The 23,262-nt window shown below is 39.1% G+C and overlaps 1 protein-coding gene across 1 annotated transcript in view; it reads left to right on the forward strand.

Annotated features, from left to right (window-relative positions):
* The first annotated feature begins 336 nt into the window (after positions 1–336).
* ERP44 (endoplasmic reticulum protein 44) overlaps positions 337–23,262 on the forward strand; it is a 54,882-nt gene continuing 31,956 nt past the window's right edge. The window contains exon 1 of the mRNA XM_085306798.1: positions 337–701. Coding sequence (XP_085162924.1) covers positions 645–701 — 57 coding nt within the window. The 5' untranslated portion in view covers positions 337–644. The remainder of the gene's footprint in view (positions 702–23,262) is intronic.

Raw genomic sequence — 23,262 nt, forward strand, 5'->3', positions numbered from 1 at the left:
AGCGGGCAGCGGCCCGAGAGGCGCTCCGCGGTCAGAACGAGGCCCCGGACCGGTAATGGCCGCGAGTCCCGGGATAACCCCGTGAGGTTGTTAAAGACCCAAGCGGACGGGGCTGCAGTGCCTTGGGTGTCCCAAGCAGGACTCGCGCTGCCAGCGGCCCTCACGGAAGGAGTTAATCCCGCCAGGTGCAGACGGCGAAGCTGTAACGCGCCCTCCCTCCTTCCCTCCCTGTGTCCGTCCCTAGCGCGGCATCCTCGCGCCGTAGCTCACCTCGACCCCCCCCTCCCCCCGCCTCCTCACGCCACCTCCCCAGGCCCCTCCCCTCGCCGCGCTAAGGAAGGCAGGAGCCCCCGCACCTCCTGGGATACCTGCTAACGCCCGCTCGCCCCCGCGCTGCCAGGGCACGGTGGCCGCCGTCCGCGTGCACGAGGCAGGCGGGGCGGCCGTGGCCCCAAACTACGTTTCCCGGGGTGCTCCGCGCAGCGCCGCACCCGGAAGTGAGTGACGGAGGCGGGAGGTGCGGGGCGCCGCGGTGGAACTTGTCCGGGTGTTTCCTGGCGACGGGGGAAGTGAGGCTCCGCCGCTGCCGCGGACAGTAGGAGCCGCGTTTCTCCCCCTCCCCCCTCCCGGGCGCCTGATCTACCATGAGACCCGCTATTTTCCTGCTCTTGCCTGAACCTGGCTGTGTCTTTCTTCTTCTGGTGAGTGACCGGCTCCTCCCCGCCCCCTCTTCCTACCCTTTTCTTCCCCGGCGCCCCCCACCGCCCGCGAGCCCCGCTCTGCTCGGCCTGGGGCGAAGGAGGGGCTCGAAGGCGGCGTGGCTGGCGGGGCCACCCCCACGGGGAGACGTCAGGCTTTTCCTTCTGTCCTGTTGCCGCCGACGCCCTCCTGAGCGTAGGGGAAGAGCTTGAGGCCGGCTCTGCCCCCGGTGACACTCCCGCACCTGCGGCGCAGCCCCTCTTCGCGGGGGCGAGGGTGTGACCTCGCCGGGGGCCGGCAGCGGCCGGCACCTGCCTGGCGGCGGCGGGAGGGCCGCGCGCGGCGGCTGCGGGAGCGGCCGGTTGGCCGGGTGCGGTGTTGTGGCCGCGGCTGATAGGCTGCCCGAGCGGAACGGGTCGGCCGTGCCGTCGGGGGGCGGGGCCGCGGGAGCCGCCGCGAGTGCAGGTCGGAGGCCTGGCGGGTGGCGGGGCCCGGCCCCGGCTGCAGCGCGGCAGGCGGTGTCGCGCGTCCCTTTCTCAAAACCGAAGAGAAAAAGTGAGGGATGAGGGAACAGCGCTACTGAGGAGCCGCGGACGTGTGTGGTCGGCACCGCTGCAGGAGCCATGACTGCAGGGAAGCGATTTCCAAACCGGCTTTGACTTAAGTGTTTCTCTGCAGAGACTGTGTATTATGTGTCTTTAAATTGTGCCTCCATTGAACTCGCGAGAGCTGCCTTCCTCTGGTAGAGCAAAGACAGCAAGGGGAGCGTGCAGCGTGACTACGGCAAAGCRAGCTGTTTGCATACGGCTGCTGGGCAGTGGACTCTGTCTGCCTTTCATTCGAGCATGTGGAGTAAAGAAACCCACTCTTAGCTTAAGTTGTCAAAGTTGAACAAAGTTACTGAACTGACTTGCCCAGTSAGGGGAGTGGTGAAGTTTGTCTTCAGCTGTCAGATTGCAGCACTTTTTCAGGCAGGCATTACATGTGGGACCTAAGCTGCCTTCTGGATTTGGACACACGCAGCTCTTTATAGAAATGCAATCGCTGATGCGTTTTGTGAAGATAAGTTGACTGAATTTTTGTTTAGGCAGGCCAATATAGTAGTTTTTACTTTTAGATTTGTGTTGGGCCAAATTCAGACCCTTTCATAGCATAAATGACTTACAGAGCTAAACAGGACTTGTACAGATAAGTTTTACAGGATTGGTTCTTAAGATATTAAGTTGTTTAGTCAATTTATTTTAAACACTTGAGAGTGAAATTGGCCAGAAAATGAAGGAATACTTGGAGGCAAAGGTAAATAGATCCTCGAAGATCCAGAAAAAAAGTATGTAGTGATATAACTACTAATAAATCAATTCAGCTCTTGTTTCCACGTTTTAATGAAAGTACTTGTTACCCCTTAGAAATGTGCACTTCTTCTATCTGTGTAGTTCTTGATTAAATTATTATAAACTTGCTGTAGTTTCATATTTTCTAAGTATATAAGCTGGTATGGTTTGAAAAAACACATTTAAAGTATTTACATGCAGACATCTATTGTGTTTTGGCTCATTCTATCAGAGACTAAACTGAAGAAGCTAGTATATTCAAGTCATCTGTGTATTAAAACARCAGTACTGTTGCTTATGTGCCACACTGATTTTCACCATTGTTTTAACTACAGATTCTAATGAGATGAAACAAAAAATATGCACTGTCACTTAGTGTAAAGGAGCATGTAAACACAATTTAAATAGGCAAGTACAAGTCTGAAGAAGTGGTTGTAAGATAATAAAAGTGTTTTTCTTCATAATACAGTCAGTGTATGCAAATTTAATGTGAATCAGTTAGATCTATGTGTCTACTACAAACATAGATTATGGCTAAGGTCTGAAAATTCCCATTTTTAGTTGCTTGTTTCTTTATGCGTGGGTTATTTTTACCRATTTTTAATGTGATTAAAAGTTGCTACATATACATAAAACTTTAAATACAGATTGGAATTTTTTATAATTACACATAATGTTATCTGAGTATTTCTCCAATATCATATCGAACTTGGCCCTTTGTTGAAAAGTCACTAGCTACATACAAGCCAATCATTCTTTTTGATAGATCTCCTAAGAATTTTGGAAACTTGTCCCAAGCAGATTTGGGGAGGAGGAGATACTTTTTCTTTAAAATAACTGTGTATACTAGCTTTCCTGTGACATTTGAAGAGTTTTGTTAGTGTGTATTCCTAATTCCCTTTAAAGTTCTGAAAACTTCCTGTTTTTTTTTCCTCTCATGGGCAGCCTTGAAGACTTAGGACCAGCCATATAAGTGGTCAGTGGTAAGGTTCTACTTTGCATCCAAAGGATACACTGTCTATACTTCTTAGTGTGACCATTGGCAGTTTGTGGATAAGTTAGCTTATTAGCATATGTCAGTGGTTCCTAAAACAGAATGCAATGGTATATAGTGATGGAAGTTTACTATCCTGGACTTAGTCATCAAATTGGGGGAGGGAAAAAATATGTATCAAAATTTTGGGGTAAGTATATTTTTGTTCTACACTGCCTGCTCAGGCATGCTCCTCTGATGGGAAGAACCTGTCCATAATTTTTTCATGTTTATTGGCTTTATCTCCAGGGGTTTGCACGCAGAAAATATTACAAACTGTTTTTTGTGTTCCTACACAATGCTTCTCCCTGTCTGTGTCCTTATTATGTTTTTAGATGTTCAAAGCAGATAACCAGAAAGAGATTATAAAATCTAATGAACTTGGTATATTCTGATTTGTATACTAACTCTGACTCCCTTGCTGACCTCCTAAACGATTGTACAAGATAGTTTTTCTCTCAGTGCTTCCATTTCCCCAGACTTCCTAGGGAACCAGGCTTCCTAGGTTTCCAAAGAGGGGAAGAGAAAACAAGAAGAGTTATAGCATATTCGGAAAGCACTTGGTAGGAGGACAGTATTGCGTTGCAGAGATTTCATCAGACTTTTGGTCTCACTCATATATATATATATATATATATATATATATATATATATATATAAATTTTAACTTTTTTCTCCTGATCTTACTGAAGGTGAATTCTTAGGATGGAGATTGCAACACAAAGCAGTGCAGGGATACCCACCAGTCCCAACACAGACCTTTTCCTCCCAACTATCATTGATCTCATGTGTAGCATTGTACTGGATCAGAGTGAGGCTGCTGTGAGGGGGTCAGTGGCTGGAGAGATGGCAGGGAGCATATAGGCTAGCATCAACCCCGGTTGTTTTATACCACAACTGGAGTGGAAGGATGAGCAGCATACAGCACAGGCTGTAGAGGATGCTATGTAGCTGGTTCTAAGACTAGAATCAGAGATATATAGTAATGTCATGTGGCACTTGGCACTCTTAGATTAATGTCTCTGCCGTGTTGATATATTGCTCGGTACTAGCTATGACAGACCTTTAAGACAAAACCCAAGACAGAGGAATAAATGCTGACGAGAACAAGACCTAATTCTTCTCTAAGGCAAGGTGTGGTTCTTTGGCTTTGCACTTACCAATCGTTATTTGTGTTTGCCTCTATTTGCACCTGTGCATACTTGGTTTATAAAGAAAATTGCAGAACAAGAAACTCAATGGAATGTCAAGGAGCACTTGCTTGTCCTGCATGTGTATGACAGACATTTGTTGTATTTCTTAATGCTCTATTGGGAGGCATGGGTGCACAGTGTCCCTGAGGAATAGATCTGAATAGAGAGAACCACCAATTGATGGGGGGGAGGGGACTTTTTTTTTCATTCTTCCTCCCCCCCCCCCCCAGCAACTATAAGAGGATTTCCCAATTCTTGCACTTCTATCTGTGAAGGCTTATTGCATTTCAAAACACTGCTGTTACACATTTTTGTTACAGTTTTTTGGGGAAAGTGGCCTAGATAAGCCTAGAATGTCTTCTTAGCACAGTCAATAACACTTCTTGAAGAACATGTTTATGTCCTCTGATATTCTGGAAATCTGGAGTGTTAYCTGAATCATAAAGTTTACCTATTTTTCCAGTAATTAGTAGAGTGCCTTCACACACAGTTATTGTGGAAGCCTGGGGTATATTACACTTATGATTCAGTGGCTACACAGTATATGGTTGTATGTTTTTCCCAAACTGATGCAGTTTTTCATCACTAGATAACATTTTGTGTTATGGTTGGGGTTGCACTACAATTTTCTAAGTTCAGTGACGCTTTCATAGTGTTACTATATAGCAAAGCAGTTGTAACTGGTTAAGAACAGTGTCTTAGAATTCACTACCTAGTTCTTCTGAAATTCCTATTAACTGAGAAAATACTGTCATATTTCATTGCAACTGCTTTTCCTGTCTTGTTAAATGACACCAAATAGCCAAGTTTTGAAAGTAAAAAAGAAATAAAATGATGTATTTTTAGTTACATATTGTAATAGGTAGTAAATTGCTCCAAGAAAGGTTGGACACTCTGCACATTTTACAATGTGTAGCAYGTATTTCTGTGCATTTGACTCTCTCTGCATTCATATTCTGGAATCCTGTTCAAAATGAAGTATTCTGAATGTGGGTGTTAGTCAAAGATTGTAATTGAATGCAAATTCAGGCCAGTGAGCCTTATTTGATAAAAGATGTCCTCTTCTGGAGTAACACGGGAGTTCAGAGTTCTGTACACCATCAGAGGTACACTCTAAAGAAAAAAATAATGGTTAATTGAGGAATTTTCCCTCCTAGGGAAAATAAAATAGGAGAACTTAAATTCCATTCTTCTTGCTATTCCATGATGTGATTGGCAAGTTCCCTGTTCAGAGCACTTGAGAGGGAAAAGAGAAGAAAAAACTGAACTGTTTCATCATGCAGAAGACTGAGATGATTCTGGAAGATGTATAAATGAGTTACTGACAATGATGTCAGAAATGCTGTTGGGGGCGACTGAAGAACTCTGTAGTGACATTTCTTACCTTCATTTTCTTTTGATACCTTTAAAGAATATCTCTTCCTTAATCTGCTTTTGGTTTTTGTCAGGAGAGCTGTCTTGAGCAAGAGACTGATCTTCATACAGCTAAGTGCTTGGGGAAAGTAGCATACTACTGGTGATTTTTATAATGTGTCCAGTTCAGGCAAGGTGAGCCTTCTGGATTTTTGCTACAGTCTGGCTTGGGTTTCTTGGAGGCAACAAACTCTATTACAAGTCCTCTGTGTGTGAGGAAAGCTCTGCTTGCTTCCCCTGCAGCAGGTCTCTTGAGATAGTAGCTATTTGAAACCAAAGCAGCTGGCCCGGCTCCTTATGTTGATGTTCATGTGGCATGAAGGGGGACATGCATACTTTTCAGATATTCCCACTGTTGACTGCTTGGCTTTTCTTTTCTTTTTTTTAACCTTAATATAAGAGTTTGTGGGAGGTAGTTTACTTGATGGAAGAGGAGGTGTGTCTCATGAGAAAAGGAAGTGTACAAATATATTGTAAAATGTTTGTGCAAATTTCTTCAAAAGCTCTTCAATGAGTCTGGAGATATTTTCCAGTAATATTCCTTCAATAAAGGAATGTTTTGGATGCATTAGCAAAAAAAAAAAAAAAAAAAAAAAAAAAAAAATTTGAGAGCGAGTTCTGTCCTCTCAATGTTTTAAAGAAAAAACATTTGAGAATTCTTTAAATAGAAGCAATAGAGTATTGATATGACAGCCTAAATGATGTTTTCTTCCAACATGCTAAACGAGAGAGAGCTCCTCTGAGAAATATAAGAGGGATGAGTTTATTGCAGTGAATTCAGAAAGGAAGTGATATTATGCCTTTGCACTTCCTTTCCTCCCTGATGTGTCTTCATTTATCAGAAGCTTGCTAACCATTGGTAGAAACATACGTGATTCCCCCCCCCCAAACTGTTCATTAGTCAAGCTATTTGCTCATATAATCAAATAAAAATTGAATGTACATATCTATGAATTTTTTTTATGTACTAACACTTTTGTTTTTCTCTAAAGTTATCACTGTGTTCAACATTACTTCAAAATACTTCTTTCACTTCTAATTGGGGATACTGATATAGAATGCTATATTTTTCCAAACCATGTAGAACCATGTCTGAATTAAATTATGATCTGGTGATTACAGGAAGTGCCTACTCATTCTTGGTGACTAAATGTATTGCAAAAGAGTTCTCTAACTTCTTCCTTTTTTCCTGTGCATTCTACTACTGAGAAACTGACTACCCTGATAATACTTCCTTTAAGGCTGAGGAACCATTCATGCAATTAAAACATCTGTGCAGTTTCATTACTGTGTCTTCCAGATGAGCATCTGTTATCTGCAGTCTCCTCTAGGAGTCAGCGTATAAACACCTGGAAGCTCTATCATACAAACACACACAATTTATCTTGAATTCAAGTGATCCCCTGTGCTCTTCCTATAGCTGGTAGTATACAAACACAGTTTTGTTGGTTGCACTTGTATTAAGCAAAATGCGAAGTGTGATAGTATGCATCTCAAGCCAAACACTGACTGAAATAATGGAAGGAATGAAAGCAGTGAGAAAAATAAATTAAATGAGGATAGAATATCATACATGGTATCTAAATGCAGGTGTTCTATACATATCTTTATGAACTAATTGGTTCTTTAGTAAATGCAGTAGACTTGTTCATCTGCTTTTATTGTGTTGTATGTTTTGGATTTCTTACTTTGCCTGTTTCTTGATCTATATTGAATTGTCTATACCAAGAAAACTTTTGCAAAGAGGGTCTTACCCCTGCTCAGAGGAAGACTAACTTAAATGAGGTTGCTCAGGGTCTTTTCCTGTTGAGTCTTGTGTATCTCCAATAGGTTCAATAACCACGGTTGGCACCTGTTTCTATGTTTGACCAAACTCCATGTAAAAATTTTATCCAAAGATCTATTCAGAATTTCCCTTCCTACACTGTGTGTCCATGGCCTCTTGTCCTACAGCTGTGCGTCTCTGAGAAGAGTATGGTTCTGTCTTCTCTATAACTTCTGGTTAGGTAGCTGACAACAACAGTAATACTTCCTTTTAGCTTTCTCTTCTCAAGTCTGAGGCTTAGCTGTCTGAACTTCACCCTGTATATCCGGTTCTCCCGCCCCTATTTATCTTGGTAGTCATGTGCTGCACTTCACTCTAGTATGGTGATGAACCCAAAACTGGACAGGATCCTCCCCCAGGTTCTTTTCTGCAAAGCTTTCTATCCAGTTTCTACCCAGAAAGTTTTCTATCCAGTTGGCTCCCAACCTGTATGGGATTATTCTATCCCAGATGTAGGACTTGCCTTTATTGAACTTCATGAGGTTACCATCAGGTCATTTCTGCAGCCTGCTCAGGTCTCTCTGAGTGGTAGATCTCCCTTCTAGCATGTCAGTCCCTCCTCCGACCTCCATTTGGTATCAGGAAATTTGCTGAGAATGCATTCTGTTCCATCATCTCAGTCATTAATAAAGACAAAAACATTGTTCCCCCCTGTATTGATTCCAGAAGAACATGACTGAAGACTAGATAAATGTTGGACTTGGTACCCTTGACTACAGACAGCCCTTTGAACCCAGCAGTCCATCTAGTTTGTTGCTAACCTTTTAGTCCACTCACAGCTAAATTGTTGAGATATGAACTGGATAAGGATATTGTGAGAGACTGTGTCAGAAGCCTTACTAAAGTCAATATAAATATCATTCTGTATTCCTTTGTCTACAGAGCTAACCTTCTCATTACAGAAGGCACTTGGGTTGATTTACTCTCGATTTAATCCTTTGAAACCTGTAATAGCAGTTCCCAGTCACCTTCTTGTCCTTCATATGCGCAGACATAGCTTCCAGGAAGAAAATTTGCCCTGTAATCCTTCTGGGAATGCAGGAAGATGCATTCCATCTGGTTCTGTGGACTTTTGTGTGTGATTCCTAACTTGATCTTCATCTCATGTAGGTAACGCTTCTTTTCCCCTGGACTTTGCCACTGGACTCAGGGATGTGGAGGGCCTGAGGACAGACCTCATCAGAAAAAAGAGAGTTAAGGAAGATGCAGGCAAGGAAGACCTCAACCTCTTCTGTGGCCTTGGTTACTAGGTCCCCTAACCACTGAGCAGTGGGCCTACAGCTTCCTTACTCTTTCTTTTGCTGCCAGCATATCTGTGAAGCCTTTCATGTTACCCTTAGCATSTCCTTCCAGTTTTAATTCCAGCTGAGCTTGGGCATTTATAATTTTATCCCCTCCTGCTCAAGCRATGTTTCTATACTCTTCCCAGGTATTCCATTTTTACCTCTACATTTCTGCATACTCTCTTTTTTTGTGGTTGAGTTCATCCAAAGTTCTGTGTTAACCTATGCCTGTATTCTACCATGCGTATTTGAGTTTCTGCGCAGTGAAGTGAATTATTTTTGTGCTTTGAAGAGGTTATCCTTGAAAATCAACTGACTTTCCTTTTGTCCTTCATGGGCATGTTCCGTGGCTTGTTATTAAGACCTGAGTATCTTTGGTTCTTGCTATTGTTTTTCTGGGGTTTTGCAATGTACATGTTGCTGTAAAAACATGAGTATCATGTTTCTGAAAATCTCTGAAAGGAGATTACCACACTCTTAGTTGCTTTAGTTTGGGACCAAAATTAAGGATACTTGTAATCTCCAGATTAATTAGTGTATATGGTTTGCTGCATTCAATTTAGAAAGGAAGATGCTGATTTTTGAAGATGGTGGAAGTGAGAGAAAGGATTGTTACGGGTTTTATTTTGACCACCGAAGCTTTCTGTCATAAATAGCATTCATGAAATTTGAACCTGATGCAGAAAATGAAGTCCTAGAAATGGTCTAGTAAATTATCTCATTTCTTCGCATACCTTTTGGTGTCAGTGTATCTTTAGTCTTGCCTGGCTTTAGCATCCATTTCATCCAGGAACATCTGGGGGGGGGGGGGGGGGGAGGGAAAAGACATCATTTTTTTAAAACATTTGTGGAAAGAACTGGGGAGAAGTAGTAATCTAATTTCTGTTGTCAGATAACTGGCAGTAAAGCTTATAGCTCATCTCCAAGTGGATTCATATGGCAACTGGGCATAAATTGGAGAGAACTTGTTCTGTAGGAATTCTGCAATATAGTGTGTGTTCGGAGAGGCAAGAAATAGGTGCCTATTCCAATGTTCTTGAAAAGAAAAACAACATCTGTGATAGTGTTTGCTATTTCCTATAACTGTCATGTGATTGTGAAGTGATAATATAATTAACTTTTTCGAGGGTTTCATGAATGCAAAGCATTTCAATGATGTATGCACATCTGCAATCCCAAGAGCTTTTGTTTCATTAGTTGCTATCACTTGCCTCCCTCTGCCTTTTTTTTTTTTTCTTTTAAGGGTTCATTGAAATCCCCTTTCTTAAATCTTGTTGGAAAGACTTAGCACCTGAATTCTTTGCCAGTCACAAAAATGATGGATTTTCATAAATCCATGTATTTTTTCTCCTCCTTGTTAAGTCAATTCCTTTGGACAAAATGAGTGAAAGACAAATTGGTTGCTTTACAAAGGTGATGAAGACAGTATGTGGTGCAGAGGGTGAACAGTTAGGGGTTCTTTCTAACTGATGATCCATTAATTAGTGAAGGGAGCTCAGCAAGTGTGTGCATCTCTCAGGAATTAACTTTGATTGACATTTAAAACTGCTTTGGTTAAGAACATCTAATTGCAGGGGGCTGAGGGCTTTTTCTTTAAATAATGTTTTATTTTTCCATCAATACAAGCCAGCAGAATTTAACAGTGTAAATATGTACATATGAAAATAATCAGTGTTACATAGTTGTTAAATATTCTTTTGAAACAGACCAACACATAGTTGTGATACCTTGCTAAGGATTTTGGTAATAATTTTGGTTACTGTAATTAACAGAAACCAGTCCTGTATTTTAAGAACAGTATTTCCCTACCTTGAGCAACTTCTGTGAATATGTGAAATTTATTCTGGTTTGATCTTAAGTTTTCTTTTGTTAACATATAGAATATTAGAGTGCATACTGATTTGAGTTTGGAATTAGTGTTGACTAACTGCTAACACTGAGTAGAATCAAGTCTGAAAGGTAAATTTAAGTGATTCTTTGTGTCTCGAGTGATCAACATTGCTACCTGTACATAGTTTATCCCGATGACAGATTAACCACATAGTCAGCACTTACATGCATGACCTGGTTAATTGCAGAACTGGTGTGTCTGATATTTGCTACCAGTTCAAGCACTGCACCATGTGAACATGTTAATACTGTTTCTAGGACTTGTCTGGAATACCCTGAAAATTTTTGTGGAGTCAGCACATACGCCAGCAGTGGGATATATGTGTATCATGTGCTTTGGTGCATGCCATATCATCTGTGACATATATGTGCTGTTCCCTGCATTATTTGCTATTCTACCGTCCTGAGTAATCCAGGATAAATTGACTGCATATGTCTGGCTGCTCAGAGTGGAAAAAAAATTGCTCTTACACAATTTTAAGTTGTCCACTCATTCTTCAAGATGTAACTTGCAGGTGCAAATACAGTCCCAAAGGTGAATTCTTCTCTTTTGATCCTCACAGCAGTGCTTTAAATAATGGTCTTCTGTGTAAGATAGTAAATTGATTAGTTGTAAACATGCATCTTATTTTTTTTCTCATTTAAATTGGGAACCTTTATAATGCTAATATGTATATTAGGATGCAACTGTGGAGTAGTATTTTATTACTGCTCATTTTGGAACACACTTATCCTCTCGTGCCATTCTAAGGTAGCTGTTCATTAATATTAAATGGTTATGAGGCAAAGCATTTGTATACAAAAGCTGGTGGGTTATCAGTGAAATTTATATATTGTAGTATCTGTAGGCTGTAGATTTCTGTTCTGTGAAACAGAAATTTGTGGAATACATGTCACAAACTTGCCTAGAATGATGAAAAGGAAGTCATCTAAGTATGATAAATAAAGATAATGTTTTAAGTAGATTTAGACTTTTCTAAAATTGAGAGTTCTGATGTTAAGGAAATGGGAAGCTGATGTAACAACCCCCCCCCCCAAAAAAAAAAAAAAAACTTCATGTTTTAGAAAACTTTAATTCCAAGATGTTCTTGATTTATTTGTGTGAGGGAAGGAGAGGAGAGCAGCAGCAACACAACAATGAATCTCAAATGTTTTTAAAATACAGGCAAAATTTTGATGTTATGGCTATGTTGTATAATACTGACTTGTCTTTGATAGTTGCACAGAATCTTAACCTCCTGCTGAGATGTGATGAGGTCATCTGAGGAAATGTAATTTCTCAATCATGTTGAAGGAGGAAAAAAAAAGAGAGAATCTCAGTGGTTTTGGAAGTACTATTGCTAAGAATTCTAGATCTTAGGCCAATAAATAGGGACAGTTGTGTGAATACTCGTGAATGGGTAGTTCTGACTTGAGACTGTAGGGAATAGCATAGCTGTGTAATTCTAAAAGGGGAAGAGGGTAAGAATTTACCGTGAAGTACTAATTGTCATTTACTTCTCTGTATTGAGAGTATTGCTGCTTTATTATGTGCTCAAAGCAACAACTATTAGAACTAAAGGAAGATGAAGAGAGGTAGTTATGCTAGTCTTTTTTTCTTTTCTTTTGGTAGACTGGGTAGGGAGAATGACCCTAGCTGTTTATTTCACTTCTTAAGTACCTTGGTAATCTATTAATTATTTTACCACTTTCCTTCTCCCACCTCCCATGCCACAGGTGCATTGTTTAAAGCAATGTGGTGATGTGAATGTGGATAAGAATGCTCTGTTTCTAGCACTGGCTTCCCACTAGCAAACATGCACTGGTTTGTGGCTTACTATACTTGTAGTTGACCTTGGGCAGAGCTCCTGACTACTTTCATTTTGGGGAATAAAAAATGGACCAGGGAGAGAGTAATGTGTTTCCAAGATGTTACCACCCAGAATCATAAATGGGAAATTATATCTGTCAAAGTGCGAATTTCTCAAAGGTTAGAATACACTTTTGTTAYGCCACTAGACTGCTGTTTTTTATTGAAACTGCTTATGAAGTATTTCTGTTAAAGAGGATTCATTTATACATGTTTATGACAGCCCTTCTATTTAAAATTTGCATTTGAAAAGTTAGTAATTCATATCCCCTTTTAAAACAAGTTTCATCTTGAAGGGTAAGACTTAACTAGTTTGTTACTGCTTAAAATCGTTATGTGTCTTTATATCACCAAGAGATGYGATAACTGGGTGTTTTGAGGCTGAAGAGCAAAAATGTGTTCAATATTGGAAATAAATTATATGGTTAATAAAAAGATAAGCAATTAAAGATTAATAGATAATGAAATCGAGCATTTCATTTGAATTGATTTGTTGAGCAGCAATTCCAGTATGAGTTAAAATCCACTGTAATTAATATTCAATAGAAACAGTGTGTGTGTGTGTTATTTTAAAGCAGGACAATGTGTGTACACAGCAGATACAGAAACTTCAGTTTGCCACTCAGAGCAATGGTTCAAATCTAAATGGTGTGGGAAATACCATTTTTGGTGAGAACTGCAGCTATTCTTAGCTTCTGCCTCCAATGCCTCATGCATTAAATGAGCAATTCTAAATTGTGTTGACATTTCTTCCACTGAATACCATAAAATCTTTGGTTTCGTCTTAATTCCTTTTTTCATCCCTAGTTTAAGACTGCACAATGTACTGACAAGTATCATTCATTGCGTGTTCTGCAGTGACCCTGTGTATAAAGACTAGAATAAAGAGCACAAAGGATTGATGGAAATCATACTTAGTAACAGAATAGTATGTTGCTTTTTGTAATGATACATGTGGATCTCAAAACACAGGTAATAAGGGTTATATTTAGACTTAGCTATTTAAATAAAATGACAGAGCTTCTTCTGCATCTTTACACATCAAAATTATTTCCTGAAGTATTTTAARTGTAAAAATGTCTCTGACTTACCTTAAAATGTGTAAAAGTATTGAGAAATGGTTTGCATTTCAAGATTATTTATGTCATCTGTGGCATATAAAGAATGAAATTCTAACTGCAATCTCCAAGAGCAAGTTTAAAGTCAGTACTGTGAATCTTTTTGTTAGTGACTTTTGTGCGTAATAACAAATGCCTAAGTAGAGAAGAGGTCTTTTTCTTTGACTCAGTGAAAAGAGGCAGCAAACTCTTCTGCTCTACTTACTTACCAAAGCTACCTCCTTGACAAGACCTATGGAAATTGTCCTTTGTTTTGTGTTTCTGTGTCAGCCTTTAAAAAGTTCAGAAACTTCAGAGTATTGGCTTTCATAAACAGCAGTGGTTATTAATTTGTGCTAATGATTCTGGAGATTTCATTTGTATTTTAGATTCTTTATTCTTTCTTGAAATGAATCATTGCATTGTGGCCAGGTAATCACATCAGCTGGTAGCTACRTCAAGTAAAGAAAAATAGGAAGTGCATGAGTTAAGATAACATGAGTTTTTTTCCTCCCCTACAGTGCTGCACAATTATGTATTTTTTTATACTTGACTAGAAAAACACACTTGTTTAACATATATATATTTTGATATATATATGTACAAAAATTAGTCAGGAACAAACATTGACATGCAGGAAAAAACACTGACATGTTACATAGCTAACTATACTCTATGTAAAATAAGACATTTTAGTTTTACGTTACTCCTAAAAACTTATTTTATCAAAAGATATGGTAGATCACCATGCCCCTTCATCCTCAGTGTCAAACTTGCGGCTTCTCAGTAGAGTACTTTCTTTTGGTTCAAACTTTTCTCTGAATCTTCTACTTTTAATTTTTGATTTTTAATTCCAGACAGAAAGGTGAGCATAAGGTGTTTGGTTTTCTATTAATTATGATGCTTTCAACTTCACTTCCATGTCGATACTTTACTTGATTTTTTTTTCCTTGTAGTGCCTTATAATGGGTGTTCATGTGAAAAACCTGAAAATAAATGTAAAAATATTTTAAAATATTTAGAATTAAGATGATCTTTGTGGTAATTTTAAGAGGAGTTGCTTCTTCAGCATACAGAACCAAAAGTTCCTGTTTTGGAGAAGTCCATAGAGTCCTTCTGGCCCTAGGTGGAAACACAGCCATAGATGTCTTTAGAGGAGGGAGCCTGTGAGGGCAGCACAGAGCCACAGGCTTAGTGAGAACAGGAAAATGGGAGCCATTTTGAAAGGTGAGATTTATTTTTCTGACAATAGCTTCTTTGTATACTTTGTTGAAACAGTTTGGAAGAGTTGTCAAAGATGAGAGGCTGATATGAATTCCAGGGTGGTTTAAAAGAATATTTATTATCTTAAAAAGAAACTCTGCATAAACTTTCAGTGATCATGAAATTTCAGATTTTCCATAAGTTGTAATTCTTTGCTGAAATCTTCAAAATACTGGATGCTTTATATATATATATATATATATTTTCTTTCATCCAAGATCCATAAGTATTTTCCAGCAGAGGTGCAGATGTTGTGGTTGTACAGTGAATTTAATTTTATTGACAATAGTCTTTTTCCTTAGTTTTTCACAGATGCTTCCATCTTCCCCACCCTCATAGTTGTCTTTGAACCCTCAGGAGTTCATAGGCAACAGAATTAAAAAGTACTGCTTCACAGATTTGGAGACTTTTTAACTCCCACTTTACAGGCAGCTGATTTATTAAACTTATTAACATATCAGTCAGTAGTTTGACTTGCATATTCACAGTAAATGCATAGTATCATAGAAAGGCAGTTTTGATTTTTTTTCAAGATGTGTTGAATTTTTTGTTTAAAACCACATGTAAAGACTTGTGATGCAAAACACAGAGCTGGAACTCTGATTGTATGCTTCTGCCTACTGTTATTTAGCAAAAAAAAATACCCTTTTTTTTCCCTTCTTTTTCCTCAAGCAAAGCTGCAATGAAAACTGAAGCTTACTTAAATATTACTTTCTGGTAAGTTCATATATAAACATTGCTATTAAAAGTATTATACACAAAAGAACCAAAGTGATTGCATGCCAARAATGTTTTAGCGTGGTTTATAAATATAGTAGAGCAATTAGTGTATAAAATAAAGGAGGAATTCTGGCTTCTTGTGTAAGCATAAGAAGCATAGCAAATAAAAGATATGCAGATTCAGAGTTTTAGTAAGGCCCTGGAGAACTGAATACATGGCTTTAAAGCTATGAAACAGACTTCAGGTTCTTATTTCTGAAGGACCACCTTATTATAAATTTTTCTGTTCATACACTGGGTATGTACCCAGTGGTAAGTAATGGATAAATATCTATTTACATCCTTTGGAGAAGTCTGAACAATTGCTTGTAAGAGGATATCTAAGATGAGGAAAATTGTGTTACAGCCTTGACTGCAGATTGTCCTTTTTCCTCTAGGCATAGAAGAGAATGGTTGAGGTTGGAAGGGACCTCTGGAGATCATCTAGTCCAACCCCTCTTGCTCAAGCAGGGTCATCTAGAGCATGTTCGACAGGGTTGCATCCAGGCAGGTTTTTGAATATCTCCAGAGAAGGAGACTCCAGAGAAGCTCTCTGGGCAACCTGGTCCAGGGGTCTGTCACTCTCACAGTAGGGAAGTTCTTCCTTTTATTCAGGTGGAACTCGCTGTGTTTCAGTTTGTGCCCATTGCCTCTTGTCCTGTCTCTTGGCACCACTGAGAAGAGTCTGGCCTCATCTTTGACACTCTCACTTCAGGTATTTATAGACATAGATAAGATCCTCCCTCAGTCTTCTCCTCCCCAGGCTAAAGAGGCCCAGCTCTCACAGCCTTCCCTCCTAAGAGATATGCTCCTTTCTTCTAATCATCTTTGTAGCCCTACACTGGACTGTTTCCAGTAGTTCCATGTCCCTCTTGTACTGGGGAGCCCAGAACTGGATGCAGTACTCCAGATGTAGCCTCACCAGGGCTGAGTAAAGGGGGGATCACCTCTCTCGGCCTGCTGGCAACACTCTTCCTAATGCACCCCAGGATACCATTGGCCTTCCAGGCCACAAGGACACATGGCTGGCTCATGGTCAACTTGTCATCCATCAGCACTCTCAGGTCCTTCTCTGCAGAGTTACTTTCCAGCCGGTCAGCCCCTAGCCTGTAGTGCGTGGGGGTATTTCTCCCTAGGTGGAGGACCTTGTTAAACCTCATGAGGTTCCTCTCCAGCCTGTCCAGATCCCTTTGCACGGCAGCATAGCCTTCTGGGGTATCAGCCACTCCTCCCAGTTTGGTGTCATCAGCAAACTTGCTGAGGAGGCACTCTGTCCCTTCATCCAGGTCATTGATGAAGAAGTTGAATCAGACTGATGCCTGCGGAACACCACTAACTACAGACCTTCAACTTGATTGCGCTGCTGATCACAGCCCTCTGAGCTGTGCGTTTCAGCCAGTTTTCAGTCCACCTCACTATCCACTCATCTAGCTCACGCTTCCAGAGCTTGCCTAGGAGGTTGTTGTGGGAGACAATGTCAGAAGCCTTGCTGAAGCCAAGGGAGACAATATCCACTGCTATCCCCTCATCCACCAGCCAGTCATTCCACCTTAGAAGGCTATCAGATCGGTTAAGCAGGATTTCCCCTTGGTGAATCCATGCTGACTCCTCCTGATCACCTTCTTATCATCCACATGGTTGGAGATGACATCCAGGATGAGCTGTTCCATCCCTTTCCTGGGATGGAGTTGAGCCTGACTGGCCTACAGTTGCCTGATTCCTCCTCCTTGCCCTTTTTGAAGACTGGAGTGACATTGACTTTCTTCTGCTCTTCAGGCACCTCTCCAGTTCTCCACGACCTTTCAAAGATGATGGAGAGTGGCCTAGCAATAACATCTGCCAGCTGCCTCAGCGCTCGTGGATGCATCCCATCATGGCCCATGGAACTGTGGATGTTAATTTTACCCAAATGATCTCTAACCTGATCCTCCTTGACCAAGGGAAAGTCTTCCTTTCTCCAGACTTTCTCCCTTATCTCCAGGCTCTGGGATTCTTGAGTTAAGATTTAGCAGTTAAGACTAAAATACCTGAATATCAGAATCTCCAAATATCAGAGTTAGCTGAGCTGAAAATGTATTACAGGTCTTAGCTCTGTGACTTCCTTTTTAAGAACTGCATCGTGTCCTTTCGAGCTCTGATTTAAACATTTTTTTTAAGACAGTGCTGCTTAGATTTTTTTTTTGCCTAAGACTTAAGCTTTGAAATTGTGTTTAGAAGCATAGGCCTGTTAATAGCTTTATGAAAAAATATGATGTGTCAAGCTGCACATCATGATTTAATTTTCATCTTTGTAATGTACTTTTTGAATGAACATCTTACATGTTCTAGTAATACTTTACAGGATGTTAGGAGCATAAACCTCTTCATTTTTCTGGGGAACTTGAACGCTATGGTAACAGGCCATTGAGGTATCTCTATGGCTGTGAATCATTCCCGATCCTGAATGTCACAAATAACAATAATCCTGCATCTTCTTTTCATGTGTATGAAGTTCAGTCATAGGAACTACTCATTGTAAGGTGATTTTTTTTTTTTCCTCGTTTGAAGTGTAGACTCAAGACCGCTTGGAATTTCAAAGATACCATCATAAATTGTGAATGCATGAATGCATTTTTTTTTGTTTCCAGCTTTTTCATCAGCTAAGAATTATTCAATATTCATAATATCTGCACCTGCATCAGGTACTTCTGTCAACTTCTTTAAAAAGGGAGGATGTAACAAGAAATGAGGAAAATCTAAAATCCCACCCTTTTTAATAAAGTAGTATGTCTACCTAACTCTGTCTAGTTGTTACAGCACTGTTTAGCCTTGATAGATGTTTCAATTTTGGAATTAATTATCCAAAGAAGTAAGTTTTCTTTTCAAATATATATATTATATGTATTTCAGTTCAGTTAGTTTTTTTATCTCTGTTCCCATGGAAGTTATAACTGCATTGCCTAAATTTATTTTCAGTAGCTTCCTTTGATTTTTTTTTTTAATTTATTTGATTAAGTTTAAGCTATGAGTTTTGGAAAAGAAATTGAAAAAGGTTTTGGTATTTTTGGTACCAATTTAAACATTGCTCTGAATATTCAATATAGTTCAGAAATGATTGTCTTTTGAAACAATATGGTTTTGTCAGATATCATTTATTTTTAACAGCCTTTATTGCTGATAGAAACCTTATTTAATCAGTAGTTTGGAGGTGGCAGTATTTAGTTAATCTACATTATGCAAATGTTCAGGCACATTCAGGAATATATTTATCCCAGTTAAGCGTTAAACTGCTCTCAACTGAGAGGGTGAGCTATGTCCTTTTTTCTTTTTCTCTACTGTTGTATATTTGCTGTTCTGTCTCTTCTGTGAGCTTTGTGGTTCGCTGTAAGCGTTTTGGGAATGCTACCAGTGAGATGTGCTTGATGGATGTTTCTGAAGACAAGCTTCAAGGGCTCTTACAGTCGCTATTGCTTCAGTGCTGTAGAATTTGTATCACTGCATTGCAAGCTGTAAACCCTTCTGCTTCTTGCTGTCACTGAGTTTAATGAAGATCTCACAACAGCAGCAGATTAGCAGTGTTCATAAAGAAAAATGTACGTAGGGATGGAAAGTCAACTGCGAAGTCCTGTAGGGCTGAGACTTCAGGTAGTAASTTCAGCATGTCAGTCTAGATTAAAAGTAAAACAGCTGCTTTGCAAACAAAAAATGATTCTGTCGTAGAGGAGAGAGACAGTTTACATATGTGCCTTCAGGATTTAGAAAGTTTAGCAAGTAAAAATGAAGACTCTTAATACTGACGGCATTGTAGATGGAATGCTCATTATCAGTCACAATGTTTCCAGAAATAATAATTATCTGTATTCTCCAGAGAGTTGGCTTTAAAAGTGAGGACCTCTGTCTGACTTAAATAATGAAAAACTGAATTACAGCAGACCTATTTTTTCTTCTTGTGGTTTTAAAACTCTTCCATGCATTGTTTGTTAAATTACTAGACTTTTCTGTAAGAAAATGGCATGTAAAATGTAATTAATTTGGGAGTGAAGTGTCCCTAAACCTATAGGCCTATCGCTTCTACTCAGTTACCAATTAGAGAACTGATAACACTAATTAGTAAGAGTAATATGACAAAGGTTTAGCTAACTACTCTGAATAACCTGTTGGTTTTGTTAATTGGATGTATGCAGTGGCTATTGAACCACAGCATTGTCAATAGGTGCTCAGTTTGTAGATGGTTTTTTATTTTCTTTTTGAGAAAAAGATAGGAAGTCTGACATTTTAAGTCAGAGGTCCTCCTTTAGTGGCTGAATGGAATAGTTTTTCTCTGGGCAAGGCTGCTTGTGTAGCCATGGGTCATATGTTGGAAGAGGGAGGGTAATATTAGTCCCGTTTTGAGCAGTGCTTTGAGGTTTTGCACTGGAAAAAGAAAATCAATATAAAAGTCAGCTATTTTTTATCTATTCCTCAGAGGTGACCAGTATAGACAGGCTCCCTCTAGAACTWGGTAAGTTATTCTTTGAGTTGAAGTGAGTTATTCTGTTACCAGAGCTGCAAATTCTGTCCTTCCTTGCGTTATTTTAAAAGCTGTTCCTCATGCAGCTGTCCACTCACTGATACTTACCAGAAGTTAACCTACAGATTTGAGGGGAAAATTCTGAAGAAATGCCTGTGATATCACTGCATGTTTTTAAAAGATTTTATGAATGGGGGAACTGAATCAGAAATACTAAGATTTCTATATTAAGCTTCCTAACAAAAATGCAGAGTAATCTTCAGAAACTTCCAGGAAATTGAACAAATATATTCCTGTTTTATTTGGCAGAATATCTGATGACAGGAGTGCAGATATATGTATGTCTCTTCCTCTTCTTCATTTCTTCCTCACCCGACCATATAAACTAAATTTTATTTTTGAATATGCATTGTTGTTGGTTTTATTTCTCAGCAGTGTATTCTGTATAAGCACACATAATTTCTGTACTTATTTGTTATAGTCTATATTTTGTTTTGTCTTTTTTAATGCAGACTTAAATGTTTAAGAATATATTATAAATGCATCTTCATTTAACGTGCACTTTCATGCTTCAGTTTTAGTGTCTTAGTACTCAATTATATCTTTTTTTATTCTTCCTAGCAAACTTTCTTTCATAACTAGTTAGTTTTGCCATCATATTTGAATAACTTAGGCATCTAAAAAGTGTAAAAATCTGAGAGCAACAGCATAGCATGCTAGAATCATATCGAAATGCAGTTAACTTTATCCAATATAAAGGCAGCAGTTGTTTTCGGGAATACTTATAAAACCAATTTTGCTTTTGAATTATTTTTGCAAGATAGCCTAGGATGCCTTCTTCAGTGAGTTTGTGGCTATCTTGTGAGGTTGGTTTGGAAAACTGTGTATATATATATTTTAAGTTATAAATGTAAATAGTTACTGTTGTGTCCTGATGTAGGCCAGTGAAATGCAAACTGAATTAATGCTGAAAGAGATATGGTACTTCTCAATTGCAAGGAAGAACACTTTAGAAAGGTACAAGACAACAGTATAATACAACATAGCTTGGATAGATAGTATTTTAATAGCCATTTGCTTGGTAAAGGTCTTTAAGGATAGTACCTTTAGTAGTAGTTAATTTGATAGAAAGAAGTTAGGGCTGAGTTACCTACCAAGAAACAAGTTAAAATTAATATTGTGGCTTTATGTTCTTTAAGTGTTGGGATACTTTGCATGTTTAGTTCATATTTAAGTAATAAAGCAAGTTTACATTTAAAGGAAAAAGTTTTGAAGATCTTTTCGTTAGCTAGTATGYTTTTGAGAACGTGTTCTGTGCCTGTCTTCTGACAACCTGTGCAACTGACATTGAAAAACAATTTCCTCAAAAATATCTCGTTTTCTGCCCATGGATATCATTCACAGGCCTCATCAAAGATCAGACAATATTTTTGAAACATTGTAGCCTTTTAGCAATTTAAATAAGCATTTATATTCCTCATATTTAATATTAATAAGAGTAATATCATAAGTCCTCTCCCATCTCATGGGACAGCAAGATTACTGGGTCAAAAGGATGTACTTTCTTCCTTATGGGCAGTATCTGTTCAGCTGAAGTGAGCATTTTGTATTTATTGGCACTTCTTAATGAAATTTCTCTTTTCTTGAGTAGGCTCGAGGATGAATAGATCTACCTATTGTGAAGATTTTGCCGTCTACAATTATTTTTTCAGCATAAAAATGTTAAAAAAAAATATTTATGAACCTATTCTGACAATATGGAATATTTCATGTTTTTAGTGAAAAAGTSGGTATTTTGATTAGCTCATGCTTTGTGTAGCTTTTGGGGAAAGAGGTTGTTAGTCTCAGTATTTTTCCACTAATGTTTAATATGGAGGGGCAATAGGATATACAACTTAATTTCATTTTCACCGTGAATATATAAAGATGATTTGGGATCTCTATTTGAGTGGATGTGTTTTGTACTATATTTTTCTGCAATAGGAGTTAAGAAAACAATCAAAAATTTTATTCTTGCCATAAAGAAGTACTAGTTTTATTTTGTTTTTTTTTTTGTATGTAGCACACTCTAGTAGAGGATTTTATTGGTTAGTAAACCCCGCACTTGACTTCCCAGTTAAATATTTGCATTGAAAGCTAAGGTGTATTGTAGCAATCTACAAATGAAAATACAGTTCCTATCCATATAAGTACATATGCTAAATAGCATAGTTTGTTTTCTGATGGCAAATGTTATGCTTATCTATATTATATTTAATTTATGATTAGTTTATCATAACTAGCATATGTTAGATAAAAGATTTGTTTTAAGAAAGTAGAATTTTACAGTAGCGACTGTAAAACTGTAGCAGAAAATACTGTATGTTTAAGAAATTGGTATCTATTCAGTTTGCTGAATTATAAAGTGCTGAAGCTCCTGTGGAAAATACTTTCACCAAAGCCTATTGCAGAGGTTGTTTTCGGATTTGAATACTGATGCAGAGCTGTGGGCAGCAGCTAAAAAGTTCCCCATTTCTAGAGGCTTCTGTGGATTTTCCCTGTAAACAGGTATTATCCAAGATAATAATCAGGATTAGTAATCTGGTAGTCTTCAAGGATACAATCAGAGGCTTTGAGACCTTCTCACAGGATGACTGAAGCCCTGGAATTTACAGATGCATTTGTAGAGTGACCTACGGTTAGACTGGACGGTGACTAACAAAAGCTCATTGAGTTATACTGTTCTTTGTTAATAAAACTGTATTTCCACTGTTATTGTTAATCTAATTGCTAATGCTTCAATTATGTATGAATGATACCTAATCAAACACTTGCAACAACATATAATTGCATGCTCATGCAAACACAAACCTGGCGACCTCATTTCTGTGCTCACCTGACCCGTTGTTACAAACCCATCACCTTTCTAGCCCTCAGTGCCTCGCATGGCAGTGCCACAGAGGTTGTGCCCCCATGCATCACCGCACTGATGCAGGGGAGGTACCTGTATTGATGGTGGCTGGCAGTTCTCATGCAAGCGCAGGTACTCATTGTTGCGAACCAGGGTCTACATGCATAGTTTCTCTGCACACAGTGAAGACAGGATCCTCTTTTTCTTCTTGCTGGTCAGCAGTCAGCTACACCATGGGTATCAGCTTT

Source organism: Rhea americana, unplaced genomic scaffold, assembly GCF_003343005.1.
Source record: "Rhea americana isolate MKP2758 unplaced genomic scaffold, rheAme1 scaffold_248, whole genome shotgun sequence".
Classification (NCBI taxonomy): Eukaryota; Metazoa; Chordata; class Aves; order Rheiformes; family Rheidae; genus Rhea; species Rhea americana.